General features: G+C 29.8%; 2 protein-coding genes across 3 annotated transcripts; both read right to left on the bottom strand.

The window, feature by feature from the left end:
• Positions 1–2901: 2901 nt before the first annotated feature.
• LOC101214783 (sulfite exporter TauE/SafE family protein 3) lies at positions 2902–8243 on the bottom strand. The gene is made up of 12 exons (XM_031882217.1): positions 7537–8243; positions 6787–6946; positions 6479–6679; positions 6326–6390; positions 6144–6171; positions 5984–6063; positions 5570–5656; positions 5430–5480; positions 5129–5350; positions 3849–3942; positions 3421–3561; positions 2902–3326 (listed from the first exon to the last, which is right to left on the bottom strand). The coding sequence occupies exons 1-12, from the start codon at positions 7735–7737 to the stop codon at positions 3241–3243; spliced, it is 1416 nt and encodes a 471-aa protein (XP_031738077.1). The 5' UTR covers positions 7738–8243; the 3' UTR covers positions 2902–3240.
• Positions 8244–16317: 8074 nt separating this feature from the next.
• LOC101215021 (signal peptide peptidase) lies at positions 16318–22281 on the bottom strand. 2 transcript variants are annotated; one of them, XM_031882218.1, is made up of 12 exons: positions 22101–22281; positions 21775–21995; positions 20770–20885; positions 20513–20664; positions 20317–20402; positions 19643–19770; positions 19300–19350; positions 18672–18758; positions 18463–18532; positions 17262–17398; positions 16961–17038; positions 16318–16775 (listed from the first exon to the last, which is right to left on the bottom strand). In XM_031882218.1, the coding sequence occupies exons 2-12, from the start codon at positions 21812–21814 to the stop codon at positions 16695–16697; spliced, it is 1026 nt and encodes a 341-aa protein (XP_031738078.1). In that variant the 5' UTR covers positions 21815–21995; positions 22101–22281; the 3' UTR covers positions 16318–16694. The 2 variants fall into 2 exon arrangements, with proteins under 2 accessions (XP_031738078.1, XP_004136296.1); XM_004136248.3 differs by having other exon boundaries at positions 21775–21899; positions 22101–22280.
• Positions 22282–24502: the final 2221 nt, after the last annotated feature.

Genomic DNA, 24502 nt, shown 5'->3' with positions numbered 1-24502 from the left:
AATGCAATACCAAGAATGTTTGTTGTGCTTCTTATTCTTCTTCTACTTAATTTGTTAGATTTAAAGATGAAGATGACAATAAGGATGGTCACTGATCACGTTAGGATGATATGCATGTCATATCTAACGCAGTAAATTAACAAAATGGGATAGTGAGTTATGATGTAAGCAAAATGTTATAAACGCTTAAGATCAGGTCATTTGTACAAAAACTCTGGTTTAAACTCTCTCAATACTCATCTAAATTTCTATGTTTATTTTTTCGTGTTCTTTACAATTTGGGACAAACTCCTATTCGTTTTTTTTTTTTTTTTGGACTCTTGGATCATTTTATGTTATTCTTAGATCTATAATATCATATGTGAATAATATATTACTCTCTAAAAGCATGCATTCTCCAGTATCTTCTATAATAATTGGTGTTACACTTTACTTTCACCGAGGAGAATTCATGTTTTGTAATTATATTAAAAAATAGAATGTTGAATGTTATGAATCTGAATACATACATATCTATGTATGTATATAATTGTATATAACTATATATGTTTGAATGTTTAATTTTTACCATTTTGAGATTTGATTCTTACGATTATTGTAAGTTCGAGGATCCAATTTTAACCTAAGTTTGAAAATTCATTTTTTACTCTAGAAAATTTGAGAGTATAATCACAACTATCACTCTACTTTATACTTTAAAAATAGGTTATACAAATTAATGATGTTTAATTACTTGTGTTTCATAATTGTAACGAAATGTAAGGTCTATCTCAAGTAAGTAATCAAAGAATATAATTTGATTGAGAGGGTAGGAGGTCGTCAATTTGATTTAGTTTGAAACTTGTATGAGACTCATTACCTTTAACTTTATAGTTATAATTATGAATTTGTTGTCACTTTTAAATTTTACCATTACCATTATCATTATTGTTAGAATCAAGCAGCAAATATGACATATTCGTAATTTTAAGTAAACTAGTATAAAGACATTTAGTAACATTTGCATTCAAGTCAATTATGATTAGTCCATCAAAGAAATCTCATTAGGTTTACACTAATTTTCATTCCAGATTGGTAGGAGGTTTTAGTCCTTAAATTTTGAGTTTAGTTTCAATTTAGTATTTAGACTTCAAAGTATTACAATTTTACTTTTGAAAATTGAATTTTATTTCAACTTGGTCTATGATTTGAGATTTTACAGTTTTAACATCGATTTCTCATTAAATATACAATTTCAACCATTCACATCAATGTCTATTAATTATTTTAAAATAACGATAATTGAATTTAGACAAGATGAAAAATAGTGAAATTTAGTTAATTATAATTTTGTTTAATTAATTAATAAACATTTATACTAAAGCCAAATTGAATTTAGTAAAAAGAAAAAAAAAATCTTGAAACCTTCGAACCAAATTCAAATAAAACTTTTAAAAAATTGCTATATTTTAGAACTTAGGATTAAATTGAGATAAAACTCAAATTTTAATAAAAAAAAAATTGCTATATTTTAAAACTTACTACTAAATTGAGATTAAACTCAAAATTTAAAATTTTAATGATTAAATGTAGAATATTTTAGAGCTATCTTTTCTAACTATTTCATTTTTTAACCAAGATTTTATTATTATAATTAGGTTTTTTTTTTTTTTTTGTAAATTTGTAAACCAAGTATGAAAATATCAATGTCTTTATTAGGGTCAGTGACTCAATTGACCACCATGTCAATACCATGGAAACACATAAAATATTGTGAAAACTTATATAAAAATTTAGAAGTAAGATTATTTTAAGTTAAAACAAATATATTTATATATATATAAGTTATTGGACAAAAATTAAAGTTCTTGATTTGTAAGTCAAGAAAGATAATATGATTGGGTGATTCAATCAATATTAATATAATTGATTTACTCACATTGGTGCTCCCAACTTATTTTATTTAGACAAATTTATCATTTACAATAATTAGAGAACCATTCTAAACAAACTCAAAGCCGAGAAGGAAAAGAAATTACAATTGACCCTATATTATTTAACAATAATGCAACACAAAACATTGTATTAAAAACTCTACATAATTAAATAAGAACAAAATATAAATAATATACAAGACAAAGCAAATAAAAGAATGAAGAAAAAGTAGTGGGAGGGCAAAAAATACAAAAGAAAGAAGGAAGAGTTTTGAACCAGAGAGAGAAAGAAACAAAAAATAAATTACTTATTACAAAATAATTGAAAAGAGAAATAGTATACTTCTATTCGTAATTTTATAGTCCTAGTCTTGAAGATCAGTTTTATAATGAGTTTGATTTATTAATAAGAAATTGTTTTAAAAGATAAAATTGTTGAAAATATTTATCAATATAGCAAATTCCATATTAGTATTTGGCTATATTTATAAATACTTAAGATTTGTCAAATTTAAAATCAACCATTAATAAAAGAGAATGAAGGATTGTATTTCAACATATAAAATATTTTCTATATACAATGCATTGCTCCGATAAAAATGTCGATAATTAACTCTTAAACGACAGAAATCGTTTGGTGCAGTTCAAAATTTAATTGGTACCAACTAATTATATACATATACATTTAGTCACCAATTAACATAAACCCAACTGAATGTATCAGTTTTCTCTTTAAGTACTAGCACAACTTTGTATTTTGACTATTTGTAATCCATAGAACAGAAAAAAGTAACAATTGTTTTAACTCCAATGTCCAAATTGAAAGTTCACAAACTCTCCAGATTCATCAATGGTAAATTTTATGTATAATGCCCTAATCAGCTGAACTAATGCTAATAAGTAAAATAGCAAGAGGACGAGACAAAAAAGAAACTTAGGAGTAAAAATAGTATCAACAAGCTTAAGTTTAAAAAAGTAGAACTAAAAATTAAAGGGTTAACAAACTAAGTCTTAATTAAAACATCGTTACTCAGAAAGAATTCGAGAACCCAATCCAAAAATGCATGGTGAATAGGAAAAGTAATATTGAAAATCTACTTCCGGGCACATTCAAGTGCACATATTTCTGAGACTGCTTTTTCCCAAACTAGAATATACATTTCTGCTTTCTAGGCTGTCGAGGCCCATATGACAAACTGCCCTAATGATGTAAATCAATTAATTTTAGCATCTTAGCCATCGAATTTAATGGACAAAAGTTCCAACTTAATCACAAGAATTTCAAAAACAATTACTAGATCACATTTCTTTCCCAGGAGGCTATACCTTATGCATCATATTTGCACAGATTTTCGAATCCCATGTATTCATGTCGCTGAATTTGTCCTATCATCTTCGAGATTCCAACTCCACCTATCAAACCAAACCAGAATTGATTTCAGATTTAGTTAAATTATCATATTGAGGAACATTGCATAAAGCAGTTTGCTTGTGTATGATATTTCACCTAGAGAGAGTGCACTGACGAATATTGTGAAGGACAAAATGAAGATAATTAAAGATGCTCTTCCAATCAAAAGGATCAGTTTTCTGATTACGTGCTGTCCAACAAATGCAGCTACGGCGGCCACAATGGTGAAGTAAAGAGCTGTGCAAAAAACATTACAACCTTGCTCAGTAAATCGATAGATTGAAAACTTTAGAGGAATGAGAAATGGAAATTTCTAGGATTGATTATAACGTGTGGTTCACTTTAGAGATCCTGAAAATCTAGAAAACAGATAGCATAAACCCTCATAATTTGCTTTTAATTTGATCAGAAAGTCCCTCGCTCATTTACCATAAATATCTCTCCACTTTCCTAGCCAACGTGAAACTTTGTCTGTACACTCTTTAACAGAAAGATAATTGCAACGTGAGATGGAATTGATTTACCATAAGGAACGGGGAAACGGTTAAGAAGATAGTATTGTATAACAGACATCGATGAGGAGAATGTCATTCCAAAAGTTGCTGAAGCACTTGATACCTGCAAAGCAAAGGTGAAGAAAAGTTAAACTTTGGTGGGATCTATAGTCTACCCACGATGTCTCAGATTTTGAAAGCAAACAAGTAGGTGGGATCCTAATTCAACAATGTACTCCCATCCTCAAAGAACCAAAAAAAGAAACCAATCCTAATTGTCCATCAACTATGAATAGATCAATTATAATTTTGTATCTAATAGGTTCTTAAACTTTCGAAAGTATATAATAACATGGTTCAAAATGTTTGATTTTGTGTTTACTATTAAGTCTTCAAATTTTTAATTGTCTAATGAATATCGAAATTTTTTATGTGTCTAATAGAGTATTGACATATTCACGATACATATACGAAAGTTTAGAGATCAAACTTTTAACCCAATCACGTAACATCACTATGGTTTATAGATGGGTCCCACTAGCCAAAAGGAAATCAATTTGAATTTAGAAGTTTGCGTTAAAATACATTTTTGGGCTAACAATTTATTTAATAGACAAAAACTAAGACTTTTGTACTTGGCTTAAAATATTTATAATTTACGAATCAAATGGAACATAATCAATTTTATGTCTAATAAATTTGTTAAATTTGTAAGACGTGGAATAAGATATGAATCTCTAACAAAATAAAAAATTGTTGGAGCCACAAAATATTTATGAAGTTAAAAGAATTTATTAGACCCAAGATACAAGATTGTGAGTTACAAATGCATAAACCTAATAGATGATAGTAGTATCTTGGATAATCGTTAAAAATAGCAAATTTGATAAAATATTTACAACATATAACAAAATTTCAGATTCTATCAATAACAGACATTGAAAATGATATGCTTCTATACATTGATAGGCAGTAAAAGAAGTCTATCAGTTTCTATCACGGATAGAATCCAAAATTTTGCTATAGATTATAAATATTATAATTTATTTTGCTATTTTTAAAAATATCCCTAGCCTATTGTATATATAAGAGTGATATTTTGTTCTATTTATAAAAATTCAAATATCTCATAATTTTTTAAAATAATTATTAAATCCTCGACCAAAAGTTGATGGCAGAGTGCATGTGCCTCACCGGTCCCTTTGGTTGTAAGGTCATAATTTACCCTGGACTCAGAGTCCCCCAATACCATAGACAAAAAAGCATAAGCAAGATTTTAATATCGCGTATCGAGGTAACAGAAATGTTACCTGAGGGGGAATGCCGAGCTCCAGAAACAGTGGACCCATGATAAATCCTCCACCAAGACCAAGTAGCCCACCAACAACTCCAGCTATTATGCCCATGAAGCAATATAGAACAAGCTGGTAAATTCGAAAATCTGTCTTCTGATTTCCCAGAGATGCAATTTTTCTCTTTCCTTTGTACAAACCAACTGCTTCATAACCAGATACACCAAAAGCAATTGGTACCTGCAGAGCAATTTTTGGTTAAACAAGAAATCGACAAGAAAAAGCACAAGAGAATTTGGAAGAGGATCAGCGAACTTACCTGCAGGAAGTTCAGTAGCCAGTATTCCCATGAACAATTGGGTGAATGCTTCTGTTTCCAACAAGAGAGGGACAGATTATTGAGATTGCCAAATCAAGAGTAAAGAGTTGATGTTGAAAATGGAAAGAAGAGGCAAAAACCTTGGTAATCTGTATTGCAAGAAATGCAAACCAAACTAATAAAAGAAGACCCATTTCTTTCCAATACACGTTCTCGAGAATTGGAACCTGCCATTTCAATCATAATTCAGCATTCTCATTTCTGGTAATCTTTTGTTTGGTAAAATATACAGAAAAGAAACAATTTCGTTCATGGAATGAAATTAGAAAAGGGGAATTTCAAGAGTTCATAAAATCTCTCCAATAGTACAAGAGGGTTGTAAAGATATACTAATGAAAGAGGGCAGATGATCTACACCAAGACCAAGATACAACCAAAACATATCTGGCATAAACATATCTTACAATAGATACTTCTTTATCATAAAATAATCTACGTTAACATGATACAGCACATTCAATTATGTCATCATCTATAACTATGAATGAACTTACCTCTCGATCAGTGTTGTTCGTTTCAGGCCTATGGCTCGGTCCACTGGGAAGAGGAGCATATGCTGTATCGGCTTGAATATCTAATTTTACAAAAGGTGGAATATGAAATAAGAACAAGGATTATCACCATCTTGATAAGATAAACAGTAAATTGTCTCACCATTTGATTCAGCACGCCTAGCAGCCTCCTAAAAGTTGAAAAGAAATGGCATCCAATATTGTTAAAAAACAACAATGTATGATCAAAGGACTTTACAGTTTACAGCACCACAAATTTTATTTTAACCATATAATCGAAACTACATGCAGAAGAAACTTGAAGTTCCAAGTTTAAGTACTGACCGTTTTCATTATGGTTTCCTTCTTCCAAGTTTCAACACCCTTCAAAAACGATTTCGTTGACGTAGCTACAAAACACAAATATCAGCCAGAAGATTAACAGAGCAGAACGAAATCATTCAGTATGAAGTTGAATGAGATACGTCTCTACATTACCTAAGAAGAGAACGATAAGGAGGACAGTAACCATCCAATCAGCAAATATGACATTAAAAACTACCCCAACGCTGATGCCCAACATGAGCATAGGCATGATAAGAAGAACCAAATCATAGTCAATGATAGGAAGTTCAAGTGTTGGATGTCTTAGTTTAAGATTATAATAGACGGTTGATGCTGCTGCTCCCATTATCATACCTTAAGAAAACAAAAGAATCAAGAAAAACTATACAAATTAGACATATTAAGAACAAATCCTGAGCAGATTCGAGCCGATTTGATATTACAAAGATCATTCCTCATACATTTCGATATAGCTGTAGATGATTTTGGATCGAACCCAATGATTAAACTAAGCATAGGAACATAAATTCCCCCACCACCAACACCTCCTACACTTCCAAATGCAGCACCCATAAATCCAATAACAGAACCAACTACAATCTGCCACCCAAATGCCATTTCCTGCAAACAATATTAAAATATACAATTAATTCATTCACTTTTCTCATGGTCTTATTCATAATTTCGATCATACCTAAGAACCTCATTACAAATTTGAGATGAAAGTCTATGTGAAGCTTGAATAAACTATAGTTTAGCCATACGGCTAACCTAAATCTCAATACCTTTTCCAACTTTGAATATAACCTTTCTAAAAGGTCTTACAATAACTCACTAATCAAAATAATTTACAGAAATCCATTTTCACAACGAAACCATAAACAATCCAAAAAGAAACACTGATTGGTTAGATCTGAATCAAAACAAGTCTAAAATAAGAGTTCCCAAAGGAAAAAGCTCCAAAAGGAGAACAACTTAGTTTATGAACACGAGGAGTTAAACTCTCAAAACCAAAAATTATTCTAACATAACAACTCAAAGTTAAGTTCAAACATCTAAACTAAGTTTTCTTTTAAACTCAAATTTGAGAAGTATGAAAATGATTAGAGAAAAACGTAAACATAGCCATAAACATAAACAAAACAAACTTGATTGCACTAGGATTTTTGTTTTCATCTCCATAAATAACAAGAGTTCTTACGGCAACTTACAGGCCAAACATGATGATACCCTGTTTTATCCGATTGCCACAAGAAATTCAAAGCTCCTTGAAACAGATTCAAATCTTCAGAACTTCCTTCGAGCTTCATTTTTCTCTCGCCGGAAACCAAAGCCAAAACTACAGCAAAGTTGAACATCGTCAACGCCATTGAACGAAAACCCGCGCATATTCCTCCAAATCCACCCGCCATTGAAACTCTGAATCCTTCCAAATCCAACTTTCTATGAACAAAAAAAAAATCAAGAAAACTTGTTCGTACGAGGAACAAGGGCAATGGGCTGGTAGTTCCAAAAATACAAAACCAATGATAATGAAGTTTGAGGAAAGCTAATGAAAGATTGAAATTGTTGGAAATTTTATGCTATACGAAATAGTAAAGGTACAAAATCAATTAATGCTGAAACGATGATTTATCACTGTCCATTTGAATTTGCTAAACGTTTCGCTCGTTCATGAAACAAAAAGTATACTGTTTGATACGAACGGTGCAAGATCAAATAAACCTACATCATAAAAAAAAAATATCGTTTACAAATTCAAAGCGAAAATAACTATAGGCACGCAGCCACAACAAGAACTTATTGATACATCCGTGTGGGCAAGTGGTTGAAGAAGAGAAGAGTATTGGCCTATCAAATAGCTTCATACACACGCCTCTATTTTAATACTATTCTCTCTTTCTCCCTTTTTTTGTTTAAACATTTTTATCCACCTTTGATGTATGAAATTCAGTGTTTTGTTCGGGTGTAAACAATTTGTTAAATTTTTCTATTTTTGAACAAAATTAAAAATTTAAACGGTTAGATTAATGATATTTAGAGGGTGGCTTAATCGAATTATAATGAATTATTTTGAATCATCATTTGTATAAAAAAGATAATTACATGATAATATAAAGATTATAAATATTTTGAGACGGAATGATGTGGAAAGGAAAGTTTTGAAAAAAAAGAAAAAAATGTATGATAAAATATTGAAAAAGTTTGGTCTTTCTTCGAAAATAATATTAAAAAAATGTGCATGTAAAGTTATGTAATTGTGTGTCATCTTCATTATAAAATTGAAACAAAAAAACTTGAAATGAGTTGACATATTTAATTTATAAAAATAAATATGAATTTAGGAGAAAAAAATTTGGATAAAATGGACTTGTGGTTCATAGAGTTTGAAGTTTATGTCTATTTGATCTTGAAAGTTTAAACACTTTGATCCACATGGTTTTTAAATACTTCTAAATGGTCAATAAGTTAATTTTAAGGATTGACATGTACATTAGTATAAATTATATTGAATTAATTTTAAAATTAACTTTAAACCTCAAATATTAAAAGTTCATTTTAATCTTTAAATGTTTGAAGATTTAGGGTGATTTGAAAAAGGGATTTTTTTAAAAGAAAAAAAAATTAGTGTTTTTAAAAGTATTTAGGTAAATTGGTAAATTTTTTGTTCTATTAGAATGCGTCGGTGGGCCCATCTTATTTAATCTATTATTTTTAATTATTATCATTATTATTTTAATTATTATTAATATTCTTATTTTAAAAAAATTCACTTATTTTACCTAACTACTTCTTATTTTAGAAAAAACATCAATTTTTTTAAATAATTGGAAGATTTAAGTAGAGAATTACCATTTCTTTTAGTATTATCGGATTATTTTTTAGTAGAATACAACTGTCGTAGTTAGGAGAAATTAAACTTCCTATATTTATGATGTACACTGTGCAGTCACGTCTAAAGTAACGTCAATCAGTGCTCAACTAAATTTATTTTAGTTTTTTTCTTTTTCTTTTTTTGTAAATATTAGAAAAGACTTCTCATTCATTTTTTCTAAAATAGTGATCGTTATTTATTGTCATTTATGTGTGCCTTTCTCTTTCAATTAAATATCATTCATTATTTATTGACTGCATTCACAGTATTATGACATTTATTTATGGGTTTCTTTTCTAAATAGAAAAAAAAAAACCAAAACATTTTACATTCATATAAAAAAAATTTGTTGATTTTGAAAATTTCTAAAAAAATTAGCTTATTTAAAAAAAAAAAACAAACTATTTGTTAATTAATTGAAATAATTTTTTCTTTTCAAATTTTTGGGAAGTATTATAAAAAAAACCAACGACAAAACTTGATTTTGTTTCTTTAGTTGAAACTTATAAACATATGTTTTATTCAGAACAATAATTGTGAATTTTAAAAGATGTTTTCTATGTCACCAATTATTATTATATTATTATTCTAGATCGAACCTATATCTTCAAATAAACAAAAGTATTTATATACAATAATAAAATATAACATATTTTGGAGTAAAATGTTCAAACTGATCTTAATCATTGATGATTAAATGTTAGTCCGTTGGTTTAGTATTAAGAAATAATTTTATGAAATTTATTGATTTGAAACTTTTTCGAACAAACATTGATTGAACCCTCTCATTATCTGATCGAACGACCAACCACCTTTAGTTTGGCGAGTCAATTTCCGATCTATCATACTCACGTAAACGATAGATTTTTATTTCTTTTAGAAAAAGAAATTGAGTTTTAATGATTTATTTCAGTTTTTATTTGAAATCTGTTACGATAGTGGGTAGGTGGGGGCAATAATAGAATAGAGCCACAAGAGTGGTCCAAGAGGATGCAATAAGGGAATAGAGCCACACTAGTTGTGGACGCAATGAGTTACAAAAATTAAACGTCTATTTCATGGGAAAGGAAAGCACTATTTTGTTTTTTCTTGTGCAAAAATAAAAATCAAGAAAAAAACGTGTTTTTGATTCACAATTTTTTTTTTTATTTTGTTAGGATTAAAGTGTATCCGAGTAAGAAATTATCTCGGGTGTGAAATTTAATCAAGATTATCAAAATTATAGAAACAAAAAATGAGTAATCAAATACGAAAAAAAATGCAATTGTTGATGATGAAAAGGGTAGAGAGAGGAATAAATTGAAAATTGTTTAAAGAAACATAAGTAATTTTTTGGATTATTAATTAGGTCTAAAATGCTCAATCTCAATTTTGAATTCTATTGCATTACAAACTCGTTCTATTATAAATCATTTAAGGTAAGTGCTAGTTTTAATTGAAATCATAATGCAATTAATTATATGATTACATCTAATATATATATATATATATATATATGATAATGTGTGAGGTAGGGATCAAACATCTTCCTATGAATATATTTTTTATAAAAAACAAAAAACAAAATAGCAAACTTGAAATATTTTTTCAATTAAATTATAAATCTAATATATTAAATTTAGATGGATGTCTATTTTCATCTACAAACTTTCAAAATTAAGAATTTCATCTTAAAATTTTCAATTTTTAAAATTTATGAATTTGTTGTAAACAAAACTAAAACTGTAAGGGGCGTTTAAGCAGTGAAGTGAGTTACTATAACATATGGTTATTATAGTTGATAAGTTATAATAGTTTGTGAGTTATTATAGTATGTGTTTGAGAGGAGAGAGTGAGATGTAAACGAGATTTAAACTTTGAACTTTAGATTTTAAAAGAGTCACAACCACTATATCAGAGACAAAATCTAGTAATAATATAACATATCATTTAATATATATTGTAATTTAACACTTCAAAACTAATATTAAAATACAAAAATCGAAAATGTGAGAGAGACACGTGTTACTAGCCTACTAATAAATATGTCCCGTGAAGAATAAAGAGAAATAAAGAAAAAGAAGTATAAAGTCATAATCGTTAAGACAAATATGGAGTGAGTTAAAATGGCTAGGTTCGTCATTTCATAATCTTATGCCAAAGGGCACTCGGATATTACACTTAAAATTCAATTATTCTTCATTTATTATTTTGTATTTTTGAGCCGAATGAACCCTTAAATATTACACATAAATTTCAATTATTCTTCATTTATTATTTTGTATTTTTTATGAAAAATAAATTTAAAAGTTATATTCAATTATTCTTCATAATAAATTAAATGAGATGGCCCACTGACCATTTCTTTTCCTTCTTTTACGTTGACAGGAGAGAGAGAAAAAATCAATCTAAAATGTGTAGACGTATTCTAATAAAACAAAAAATTCACTTCTTATATCCAAATACTTTTGAAAACATCTATTTTTACCATTTTTTTTAAAAGACCCGTTTTTTAAAATCAAACCTCTTAATTAACAGGTGAGGCAAGCAAATAAATATTTTGCCTCCCTTTTATGAACTTAAACTTTATATAATTTTTGGAGCATTTTTAAAAATAGTAAAATAAATTAAAATATTTAAAATTATAACAAAATTTTGGATTCTATCACATAATATTCTATCTATATCAATTATATAATTTGTTATAGGTCATAAATATTTTGTAAAATTTACTATATTTTAAAGTTCTTCCAGTTTTTTTTGTATAGTTTTTTTATTACATGTTAAGAATTCTAGTGAATGAGATTGTTTCCTTGAAATTTTGATTGAAAAAAATAATATAAAAAAACTAAAATGAATAAATTAAAGAGAACATTTTATAAATATGACAAATAATCAAACTATTTAGATATGTCATTTTTTTAAATAGTCTTTCATTTTCTCTTGTGCCATTTTTTTCTCCATCGTCTTTATTCTCTTATTCTCTTTTGCCGTTTTTCTTTCTTCTTATGTCGTCCATTTTCTTTCTTGCTCTCCATTTTTCTTTTATTTTTTTCAAACTATTTGTTTCAAGTTTTTTTTTTTTTTTTAAATGACGATAGTATAAACAAAATAGCCAAGGTACTAAATAATCTTAAAAGCAAAATCTAAATGAACTTATACTAAATATAAAATCCTGACCAAATGTAAAGTACCTACCGAATTTTAACGATCAAATATAAACTATAAAAATACCAAAATCTATAAAAAAATTATTGAAAAAAAAGTTGTTTAGATTTGGGTAAATTCAAATGTTATGAGTTCAAGGTCAACTAATCACGAGATATTTTTTTATATTTATGACTTTTATATTTTTTAAATAGTTCTATAGATTGTAAATATTCGTTTGTTATATTTTTTTAGAAGACTCATGAACTAAAACGATAGTGGTTTAATAGTAATAAACTAAATTAGCCTTAAAAACTAAAAAAATATATATAAAAAAAAGTTTAAAATATAGTCAAAACGAACCTTTTAAAATTATATAGTAAAGTAACTGAAATGGGAATTTCTTGAACCAATAAACCCTTTTATTGGGTTTTTTTAGAGAAGTTTTAAAAAATAGAAAAATTAACCCAAAAAAAAAACTGTCTACGAAAATAAAGTGCAATCAATTCCATATCATAATAATTTATGATTGTTTATGAGTTCAAATAGTTTATTGTTTTTCTATTTTTGAAAAAAAAAAACTTATTTTTCAGTGTTTGAAGTATTTGCGGTATATAAAACAATTTCAAAAACTAAAAAAACATGTAATGTCGTCACGTCATTAATTGATGGTTCACATTGGTATTTAGATTTTGCTATTATTTGTTATACCCAAATATAAACGATATTTTTATTTTCAAGATTCATTCGTTTAGACTTGTATGTTTACCAATATCCAATAATTTTTTAAAAATTATTTTATATTTGTTATATTTGGTTGTAACAAAATCTAAACATGTACCAATATTATCCAACAATTTTTGTTTAAGATCTTGAACAACTAAAAAACTTTTTTTTTTCTTCGAAAAAATAGACTTTTTATATTTGGTACATAATCTTCAACCTAACAGTTTGAAAAAAGGAAGATAAATTGTTAAATGAGAAGAGAAAAAAAAGCAATGGAAATGAAAAGTTTGACGAAGAAATGAGATAAAAATGGATGACACTGAAATATTTTTTAAAACTAACCAGTTTTATGGACTTTTTAGTTTCGTTACCCGATTCGTAAATATGTTAAAGTTTTGTTATATTTAAACATTTCAAATTTGATGTTACTATTATTACCACTTGTAAAATAGTAGATTAGATATATGAATGTGTGTAAAAAACCCAATTTTTTATTAGCATTCTTTTAAAAAATTTAATGTTACAATAATTTTGCCACTTTGAAAACAGTAGATTAGATTGGGAACGAAAAGATCCCAAAAAACAATTTGCATATGAAATTTGTCTTTCATAGTTCAATACATGTACTTAAAATATTAATAATTCAATAGAGGCAAAGTGGTTGGTGTACCGACAATATCTATTCAATAAGCCAATAAGCCAACGCATGAGATATTTGCTCTTCAAGTTATGGATTTACAATTTTCCAAATAATTCATTCCCACATTATTCCATAGAATTCCAAAAATTTTGCAAATATTTTCAACCATTTTATATTTTATAATAAATTTTTTCAATACGTTCAACTTTGTGAGAATTTATTTGAAATAATAAAACTTTTAAAAATAAACTAAAATAGACTTTTATCAGATAGATAATTTACCATATTTTTTTTTATAGTTTTTACATAATTTAGTTTATTTCTATATTTGGAAATATATTTTTTATTATTAAATACAAATAATATCCATTTTTGGTTGAAATACTGTTTTAGTCTTTCTATATTAATTTTTTCAATCTTATTTCAACATTTTTCCACTTTTGTTTTTGTTCTTTTTTTTGTGTTTTTTCATATATCTTAGATTTAATAACTATTACGTTTTTTTTTTTGTCTATAAAAATATTATTATCATCCAACATTTTCACAATAAATTCTAAAAAATATATTCATGTGGTGTGTTTTTTTTTTCTTCTAAAGATTATTATCAGTGTTCTACCATCAATATTACAATAGATTACATCCATCGTATTTAATATCACTTTCCTCTATATTTAATTACTTTGTTACATGGGTTGAAGATATATCGCGTTTGTCAAATTGACTATAAAGAGTGAATATTTTAAGAAAATTCTATTTCCTTAATTTCTTAGTTTATTATATATTTTTGTTTTGTTTATTTTAATATTGTTTTTTTCTTGTTAATTCATGTTTTTGCAGTGAAATAAGTTTATTTTAATTAAAAATTAACTTTAAAAAACAAAGTATAAATTTTAATAAAAGCACCTAAATCAGATTTAAAATGCTACGATAAATCCACCCCAACAAAACTATGACATATTCAATGAAGTCAAATATAATAATTAAAGGCTCTCTTATCAAAAGATAGTGGTTGGATTTGTTAGAAACTTAAGAGTGTGTATTTATATATATAGATAGTGGTTGGATTTGTTAGAAAATCAAATGTGTATATATATATATATATATATAAAGGTTGTAAAATGATTTTGCTCGTGAACTTTTTGACCAAGGCAACCATTTTCCCTTTTCAACTCTAATTTGTAACAATTTATTGAAATATAATATTTATATGGACCTAACAAAATAAATAACAATTTATTCTATCTACTTTATCATTAGATTTATAAGGATCTTGTGAAATAAACCATACTTTATTTTATATACTTTAAATTTAGTGTTTATAGTAATAAGGTTTTAAATTTGGAATGGATGAACAAATTTATTTATAAACTATTGTTACAAAGTAATAAAAATGGATCCTTAATTTCAATGAGATATTTTATAATAAAAAATTAATTGGTACAAAAGATAAAAGAAAGTAAATAGTTATATTGATTGAAAGTCTTCAACTAAACTTTTATTTGTACACTTTTTTCTTTGCCTTCTAAAAAGAATGTTTTGTTTAAGGAAAAAAAAAGGAAATGATTTATATGATTTTTACGACTCACAGCTGGAAAAAAGAAAGAAAAGGTTTCTGCCGTTCATTTATTTGTTTATTTATATGTATTTTTCTTTTGATAAACGAAAGTTTCTTTTGTAAGAGTGTAAGAAACACAAAGGTTTCAATGATTACAATAATTTCTCTTTAACATTAACATTTTTAAAACCTTTTTATTGGTGACTCACACAACTCTAACTTATTTTATTTTATCAACGTTCAGGTTAGGTTAGAGTTCGATTCCTCGTGTTAGATCGTATCACATACCTAGTCTTACAAATTTATGTATTTGAAGATATTTTTGAAAATTTTAAAACTTGAAAGACATTTTTGTTTAAGAATATTTTTTAAACATTTGAAATTTCAAAGATATTTTTAATGTAAATTTCGAATTTGATAAAAGTAGCGAGAAATTATTTAAAAAAATTTACCCAATTTGATAAAATTGAAAATGGATACAATATGAGAAAAGATTAGAGTTGAAAGAAACAAAAATGTATTCCAATAAATTTAATTTAGCAAGTATTGATCTATTTTTTATGGAAAGAAAAACAAAGTATTAGTGCGACCTTTGATACATACTTTAGAGCCACATTGATAATTTTAATTGGGAGATTCTCCACCAAAACACGTCTGTCTCTTAGCATTTTTCGCGATTAACTCTCGGTTTAAAGGTTTCACATCATCAACAGTACATTCCAAGAATCTCCACGCCGCTTCAACATCTATAGTCACAAAATTCACAAAATTTCGAAGTCAAATGATTTGAGCAAAAGAAGAGAATGACTTGTCTGTCATCTATAAGATTTCGAAATTTCACCACATGGGTTACAGTTGAAAGTGTTTCCTCTCAAGGCATAGTTTTGATCATTTCAAATTGCCCAGCATTATCAGTATAGGGTTAGAATTAAAATATGACTCAACAATGAATATTAGAAACCTATCTGTAGTTTTGTAGTTGTGGGTCCAAACTCCCATTAATATCATAAATAAATGAATAAAACTGTCGCAACCAAACATGAATGATTATGAATCTAAAAAATAGAAGCTGAAAAAGGAAAGACGATGGGGGCCCTTTATAAAATATTTAAATTTGCTATAAAAACCCCAAGCAAATGGGGAAAAGTTGAAATAAAAGCTTCTGATGAGGTGAAAACTAAGAGAGCTAAAAAGAGGACAGAACAGGACTTGACTTGGTGCTACCTCATTTCAAAATCTGTTTGTTTGTTTGGATACAACTGTAGGCAAAGTTTTTGCACATAAATTAGCCCTTTTTTTTTCCTTTTAACTTAAAAGAGGATGGGAATTGGGGATGAGATGAATGATGATGATTTGATATCTCTCATACAAACTACGCACATTTGCTTGGCCTCATTACACCTGGAAAATTAGGCCTCCCCACAACCCCATCCATCTTTTTCCATATTCATTCCTTCTTGCTTCCTTTATCATCTTCACCCCCATCTTCAGATGCAATACCCGTCTTCGATTCGTCAAACTCTAACAACTGCACAAAAGTAGAGTAAGTAAAATAACCGAATTCAAATTTTTATTTTGACAGAATGAACCAGACAGTGAATTTCCTTTAAGCTAAATTTTTTGAAGTGTGGGGTGTTAGTCGTACTATGGATGAGTGAAATCGACCATCAAATCAAAGATAAAATTTGAGAGCAAGATAAAATGGGAACAAACCGGTTTCACATCTCCATTCCATATCACATGAGCAGCCAAAAATCCAATGACAGCAGGCACAATATACAGAAGTGCAGGCTGCAAAATGAGAAAGCAAATGAAAAGATCAGGCCATATATTTTCAATTTCGCTAAAAAGAGTTGGAATCAAGACATACAAGTGATCATATCAAGCTCCTTGATACGTACATTGTTGAGCAAATTGCAAAAGTATGAATAATATTTAATAAAATAATCAAACCATGTAGCATTTGAATCAGAGGTGCATTAGCCAGAAAAAGCAACGAGAATGCAGACGTTACCTGAGCAGCTTGAAACCAATTCATAACTATTATGGTAAGGACCAAACCAACTGAGTATCCCAAAAAAGCACTCTTAAAATATTGACCATCTTTTCCCCTGGATGCATCAAATCGAAGAGCCAGTGCAACAAAGATGCCTAGAGGAAGAAAAACAATATCAATACTTCCTTAATGACATAAAGTCTTCCATGAATTGCATAGAAACAATGCTGATGAAATTAAGGCACGAGATCTATCAAAAAGGAGAATTGAGAATGCTAATCATCAAGCAGCTTCAATGTTCATTTTCAGACGCTTTATTCAATACTCTCACAATGTAACACTTTCTTAGATTGGAGGCCTTTTTCCTCCTCTCTTGATCCTGATTTAGGCATAGGGATCTCTCATCAATAAGAACTCTAGAAGTGCCTTTCTCCTTTTTGGAATATGAACGTCTATTTAAGAACATCTATAATGGATTTTCAAGAAGCCACTACCACCACAAAAGTAGCATGATTTATCAAGGCCAAAGGCACAGTAACCTCCCACTTTTCAGAAAAACTAAACCACCAAAATATGCACACAAAACATCTAAGATAAATTTGAACATTCTACTACGTCTAAATAATCGCCTACAAAAATCATTGCAGTAAAAAGAAAAATAGCATTTTCTTTCATAAACAAAGTGTTCTTTTTTCTTTTTTTCAACCAACAGTTGTCAATAGTGCAATTTTCTAAGCTTCTTCATAACTATTAGAATGGTAAATTTTAACATCATCTCTCTCTCCCACAGATAACTACCAAGAGTGTCTACTGTGTACCTTGGTAAGTCAATATGACTCAACAACAAAAAGGGCTTACATTTAGACACATTAAGAGAACAGTTGGAAAGCTATATGAACAATGCACATGTAGAGCCTAATTTGCATCAAAGTGGTGCGAAGATGAAAAGCATAGTTGGCTGGAGACATGAAAAAAATTGTAGGTCCAAAATAGAACAGTTAGCAATACGAGGGAGAGTTTAGTTATGTACACCACCATTCATTTCACCTACCCCGACATTATATTTCGTTTTCCTGCCAACACGTCATCTAGTATCAAGATTGCATGACAGAGGTAATGATGTTGATGACAAATAAAATGTGAAAAAAACTGGGATAAACACCCCAGAGACATGTCCTACCACAAATCCAACAGATGTAGATTGACATTCAAAACTCACCAGGAATGACAATGTCACCTAGTCCAAGCATGGAAAATGGTCTGGCAGCATCTGCGGTGGGGAACAAAAGCTACAAATAAATTTAGAAAACCATAATTAGACAGTCAGCTCAACCTAAATCACATTTATCTGTGAACTATCGTCAACAAGTATCATAGAAAAGAAAAATATTGCGAGAACAAGTTTTCAAGTTAAGCAAGAGTACAGACCTTTATGGGTGCATCAAACGATTTTGCAACACTAACCATCACGGGAGTAAAGAAAACCCAGAAGATATCGTATACAAACAGTCCAGCCTATGAGCAAATTAGAAAGAAAAGAAAGTAACAATTAATAACAGGGGGAAAAAGACACGACTGATCAGAACATGTGCAAAGGGACAATCAAATAATTGTACCACCAACATATCATTGATTAATCATAACAGCCAAAATACTTGTTAGAGAGATAACACGTGATGAAATTCAGACAGATTTGGTGGAGTGAAATATGCATTTCCCGTTAGTTTTCTCAAAACTCAGTCACCATATTGATTGAAATTGATAAAGTAAAGGTTTGGGGCAAGGGTGAAACTGTTTAGTTCAGGGAGTTGTTTAGTCATGGTGGAAGGACCTAATAAGTCCAGGAATTGATATTTCTTAGTCGTGGAGCCTGGCCTAGAGTGGGTTTAGGAACTCCTTGGACCATGGGCCAAACAAGGAGGGGAGTTCACACTCCCCAACTTCAACGCTTTGGGTCAAACATGCCCCAAGTATTCTATACAATTGTAACCAATTAATCTTGATTCTTGAATTATCATTAACTTTCAATATCAGATCGTTGTATTCCAGTTCTTACCAAAAGTATGGCACCAGTCTTAAAAGAACCAAGAGAGAGCATTTCAATTCCCTGCAAATGGAAAACAGAGATACAATTACTTCATCATGTGCTCAAACACAGGTAATCTGCCACATAAATGGATATCAAATCAATTAAATACGTTCTCTGATCTACCAAAAGAATTGCAGAAAAGTCCCTTAGTTACTTTTAGAGATACTTGATGATTTAATTCTTGAATTAAACCCAACAAAAGGCTTGGCAGCCAGCAAAGGACCCCCAACCACATACTTTAAGGAATTAGAGAACGGATTGCTGAACCAATGGCTATGGTGTAATTTATTTTAAAAGGTTGCTACTGTACCTGGATACAAAAGGCAAGGCCCAAGATATTGTTAGCCAGCCAGTGTTTCTTAAGAGCATACCATGCACAAAAGAAGGTTCCGGGAATTGCTGCAACAACCTGGGACCTGGTGAACTCGATCTCCAAAGCTGTGTAAGAAATGAAAGGAAAAATATCATTCTGCATGATAAAATGAGATAAGGTCAAGCAGATCAAAGCATCTGAATCTTGAGAGAAACAGAGATATCCAAAATAAAAATAAAGTTATAATTGTATGGGTTACAAAAGAACAGAATGCCACTGTACATCTTTTCAAAGATCTTGACATTTAACCTACGATCTTCCAGGGAGAAAAAAAATTTAAAATAAAATAAAATATTTGTACAAGCCTGGCAAACAAGTATACTCATACGAAAACTATAATAAAAACCATTAAACTTCAAATTCCTTGATAGGAAAGTGGCAAAACGTCTTCAAAGCCAAAAAAGAGCTCCAAAAATACCAACTGACAATGTTTCATTTCAAACCTAGGATTTTTTGTCAAAGGTTTCCTCATAGGAGAAAAGGTAGCCTAAAGTAAAAAATAGTCACGACCATGACAGACATGTGGAACCAAAGGAAAACAGCACACACAAACACTTGAAAATTTACTCATTTTTCATGGAACTACATTGAGCAAAAACGAAGTCACATACACCGGAAATATGGAAAACGCCACGAAATAGCATCTTCATTCCAATGGTCTGGCAGATATCGCTTAATAGCAGGCAACAGAGTCGCTCTAGATAGAATAGAACAAGGATAATCATTAATAAAATTGAATTCAGGGCACACTTAATTATATCGGCAATAAGGAGAAGTGCTTATGAGCAAACAAATTTGAATACATACGAAAGAGCAAGGATCCCAAGCACAAAAAAGTAGCATGTCAAGACTGCATTAACCAAGTCCTTCGATAGAAACTTGAAAAGCAAGAAAAGAGATAAAAGCATTGCACTCCCAACAAAGGGAAAACGCATGGCGTGTTCACTGGACATTGTCTCCTGTACGTTTCATAATAAGACAGTGTAAGCAAATGGATTTATAATCGTACAAGGAATGAAGTGAAAGGAATTAACAACTTAAAGGAACTTCCTCGTTGCACTTACTGAAGGTGGAGTGGGTTTCACAGACCGATAACAGCCCACATAGACAGTTAGACAAGCAGTCAGCACAACGTTCACATTGGGATCAACCTTCATAACAAGTGGAGCTAATGTCAATCCTGCACGCAAAAGGTAGAAAAGATTAAGCTTAACCATACACTGGATTTTAAGATAACATGTCTGACATTGACTAATGAGTTACATGACAGTTAAATTATAAGATGGCAATATGGTAATATTATTGTCACATATTTATATTTCTATTAGGTATCATTGTATTTAGTTCCAGTGGATAGAAATCTAAGTACAAATTCATTCAGACCCATCAAGATCAATGAATATTCATACAATTCTTCGTGGTGCTTCCAAAGTGAGTTACTTAGTCTTCCCAGAATAACATAATCCACATTGAACAATCTGTATATCTTGCCATGATGATTCCAGGATACTGGGAATTTTCATTTTCTCATTTCCATCGTATTCAATTTCCAGACAAAAACTACCAAAACAAGGAAGAAAACAACAAATGCTTGTGGACATGATTTGCCCACTCTCTAGTACAAACTAGAGATACCCAGATCTAAGTCCTAGATTACCAGATATACGGATCTTGCAAAGAATTCCATGAAACTACAGATGTTAATCAGTCAAGATTATAATCTGTGATCATACCACGTAACTACCATGATTACGTCTAGCATTTAGAATGAGAGGTTAGCTATCAGATTTCTAGCTGCAGATGATATAGACCCTTCAGAAAAAAAGAAAATTGGCTATTCAATACAAGCTATCTAATTAGGCAACTGATATTAGGACTAATACGTGTCTGCTAATTCTATTGACAATTTACCCAGTCCCAGACTAATTGTGCACAATTCTCCATACGCTTAACATTCATAAACAATACAAAACACAAAAGAAACAAAGATCTCCAGATTAACACAAACCAACCTAAATCGTACGTAATTTACAGGCGAGAAAAATCAGTACAATAAATTGGTTACCCACCCGCTAGAGCAAAATTCGCAATGCGCTCGGCGTTCTTCATGTTGGGCAGTTCTTAATTAAACACCTTTCAACCAACACTATCAATCGGCAAAAAAACTAAGATAACTGTCTCGCAATTGCTCCCTCTGCAATCAAACTCAAACAACATCAATTACACTAACCCAAAATCAAACATCAAATCATCAATCTCAAAATGTCGTAATTTCGAAGCGCAATTCAACCTACGAGCAAAACCCAAATAACCATAAATTATCGAGAAATGGAAACAGCAACGAGAATAAAGAAAACCGTTAAATTGGAAAAAAGGAACGAACAAACGACCGTACCAATCATCGGCGGCTCGAAGACTTCGAGTGGATTTGACCACGCAGATCGGAGAGCTCGCCGAAGAAAGAGAAGGAATTATTATTATTTTTTTTCACAAAATTTTCAGATTTAGGGTTTAACTCGACGAATGGAAAGGGAAAACAAATGAAAGAAAAAGGAACGAAAGGGTAAAAGTAGAAATTAAAAAGGACGTCGATCCACCGGACTGTTAATTTAAATCGTCTGACCTTCAACGACGACTGGGATTTTATACGGAGAAGCGTTTCTTTTGAAACGTGGCGTGTTACTATTGGTCTAGAAATGAGAAATGATGCTAGCGGTTGTTTGTGATTGGATTACATATTTATAAAATTAAATCATATTATTATTATTATTATTATTTGCATATAACACGACAGCGTGTACTGAAATGAAGCCACGTCCTATTGCTGATTTTCATCCATTCACATTTCGCCACGTCGGATTTGAATTCCTCCCTGTTTACGTGTCATTTCAGAAGCGTGACGTCTCAGTAAACCGTTGATTTCTTTCCGATAACACTTTAATGAGTTTCAATTTAGGAATATAAATTTGATAATTACAATGGAATTGAAAAAAAATTGGTAATTAGAAAAAAGTTATTGATAACACAAATTTGGTATATATATCTAATAATATTTTACCATTTTCGTCACTAAACTATTTGTAATGGATGACTTTTTTAAAAAATAATTTTACATGTGTGTTATTAATTTTGTAAACGTCCTAAAATTTAAGGAAAATTGTAAAAAAATATTTACAATTTAAATAAGTATAATAAATGTTCTGTTTGGATGTATTTTGCTAAATAGTAATTCAAATATTTATCATTGATATGAAGAGTCTATCGATAAGCTTTTAATTATGCTCACTAGTATAATTTGAAGTTTTATTTTGCTATATTTTATATATTTTTTTGTTATTTACAGTAATCATTCTTATAATTATATTCTACGATTTAAGAATAAGCATTATAGACAGAAAACTAGGTTGACCAACTAGATAGGTCGGAGTTAAGAAGAGGTTTGGTGGGTGTTGGATTGAAAAAATCCAAACTTAAGCACATTTTATTTAAAAAATCAAATGCTTAAATCAATTAATCGACAGATGAATGGTCGATTTACACTCCCTCGTGGTTGGAGTGTAAATCGACTATTGTTCATTAGGTACCGGTTTGGTCTGATCGAAAAATAGACTCAAACGGACTAATTCTCATCCCACTAAAATTGTCCAAATTTCACATTCCTTCATTTTCTTTCCCCTTTATAACAGTTTTCTCACATTTTGAGTTTTTTTTTTTAAATCAATTTTAGAAGATTCTCTTTCTTCATCCTCTCCCGAAAATTTTCATTGATCAAATTTTCGTCGTTGATTCAATTGCTTTGATTTCTTCATCCTCAAGCATTCATTGCCCTGTTCCTCTATATTTACATTTCCTTTTTAATTTAGTATATGTAATTCCATTATCATTTTGATATGAGCCACTTGATACAAAAATTGATTGTACTTAACTATAAAACGGTTTGCAACGAGGGTTGCAAGAGGTCGGGGTCGGAGACACTCTCCGTCCCCGCCCTATTACTCATTTTGTGAGTCAAGGTAGGAGATCCTCATTGAAAGATCGAGTGCCTGCAAGGGAAGTACTCAAGTGTGGCTGAGACTAGGATGTTGGGGTCGGAGACACTCCTCGTCCTTGCCCTATTATCCATTTTGGGAGTCAAGGTCGAGGATCCTCATTCAAAGATCGGGTGCCCGCAGGAAAAGTAATCGAGTCTGGCCGGAACCAGAATGTTGGAGTAGGAGACACTCCCCATCTCCGTCCTATTACCTATTTTGGGAGTCAAGGTAGGGGATCCTCATTCAAAGAACGGGTGCTCACAGGGAAAAGTACTCGAGCGTGGTCGAGACTAGGATGTCCTTCTCACCACTGATTTGACCCGTCCTCCATCATATGACAATATTAGAATGACCTAATAATTGATAAAATCAAAAACAATATTAAATTGTTTTGGTTATTATAAGTCAATGAAAAGAAAAAAATTGTATGAAGATCATCATATATCAATATTAAAAACCTACTAACTAATACACAAAAAGGATAATACAGTGGTAATCATATGTCATTCACGTGACAGTTAAATGCAATCATCGAATCATGAGGACAATCTTTATTTCTTATTTTCAATGTCTCATTTAAACAAAACTAATAGATTTTACCATTTTCGAAAAGTTTCACATTATTAGACAATGAGCTTAATTTTTGTACACCCACTCTTGCAAATGCTCATTTCTTTTATTTTTTATTATCGTTATTCTCTTTTTCCTTTTTCTATAGATGGTAAAGTTTCAAATTCAATATTTATTGTCGATAATTCGACGTTCT

The sequence above is a fragment of the Cucumis sativus genome, chromosome 3, assembly GCF_000004075.3.
Source record: "Cucumis sativus cultivar 9930 chromosome 3, Cucumber_9930_V3, whole genome shotgun sequence".
NCBI lineage: Eukaryota > Viridiplantae > Streptophyta > Magnoliopsida > Cucurbitales > Cucurbitaceae > Cucumis > Cucumis sativus.
The sequence above is the reverse complement of the archived record's forward strand: the minus strand, read 5'-3'. Positions and strand labels throughout refer to the sequence as shown.

Excerpts from the sequence above, each read along its gene's own strand:
- LOC101215021 (XM_031882218.1), bottom strand. The coding sequence starts at position 21,814 with ATGAAGAACGCCGAGCGCATTGCGAATTTTGCTCTAGCGG. Across the intron at positions 19,771-20,316 it reads GCGTTTTCCATATTTCCGGT|CTTTGGAGATCGAGTTCACC; the intron begins GTATGTGACTTC and ends TTTCTTACACAG. Across the intron at positions 18,759-19,299 it reads AGACTGGTGCCATACTTTTG|GCTGGACTGTTTGTATACGA; the intron begins GTAAGAACTGGA and ends ATTTGCTCATAG.
- LOC101214783 (XM_031882217.1), bottom strand. The coding sequence starts at position 7,737 with ATGGCGGGTGGATTTGGAGGAATATGCGCGGGTTTTCGTTCAATGGCG. Across the intron at positions 6,391-6,478 it reads CCTTATCGTTCTCTTCTTAG|CTACGTCAACGAAATCGTTT; the intron begins GTAATGTAGAGA and ends TGTGTTTTGTAG. Across the intron at positions 5,351-5,429 it reads GGCTACTGAACTTCCTGCAG|GTACCAATTGCTTTTGGTGT; the intron begins GTAAGTTCGCTG and ends ATTGCTCTGCAG.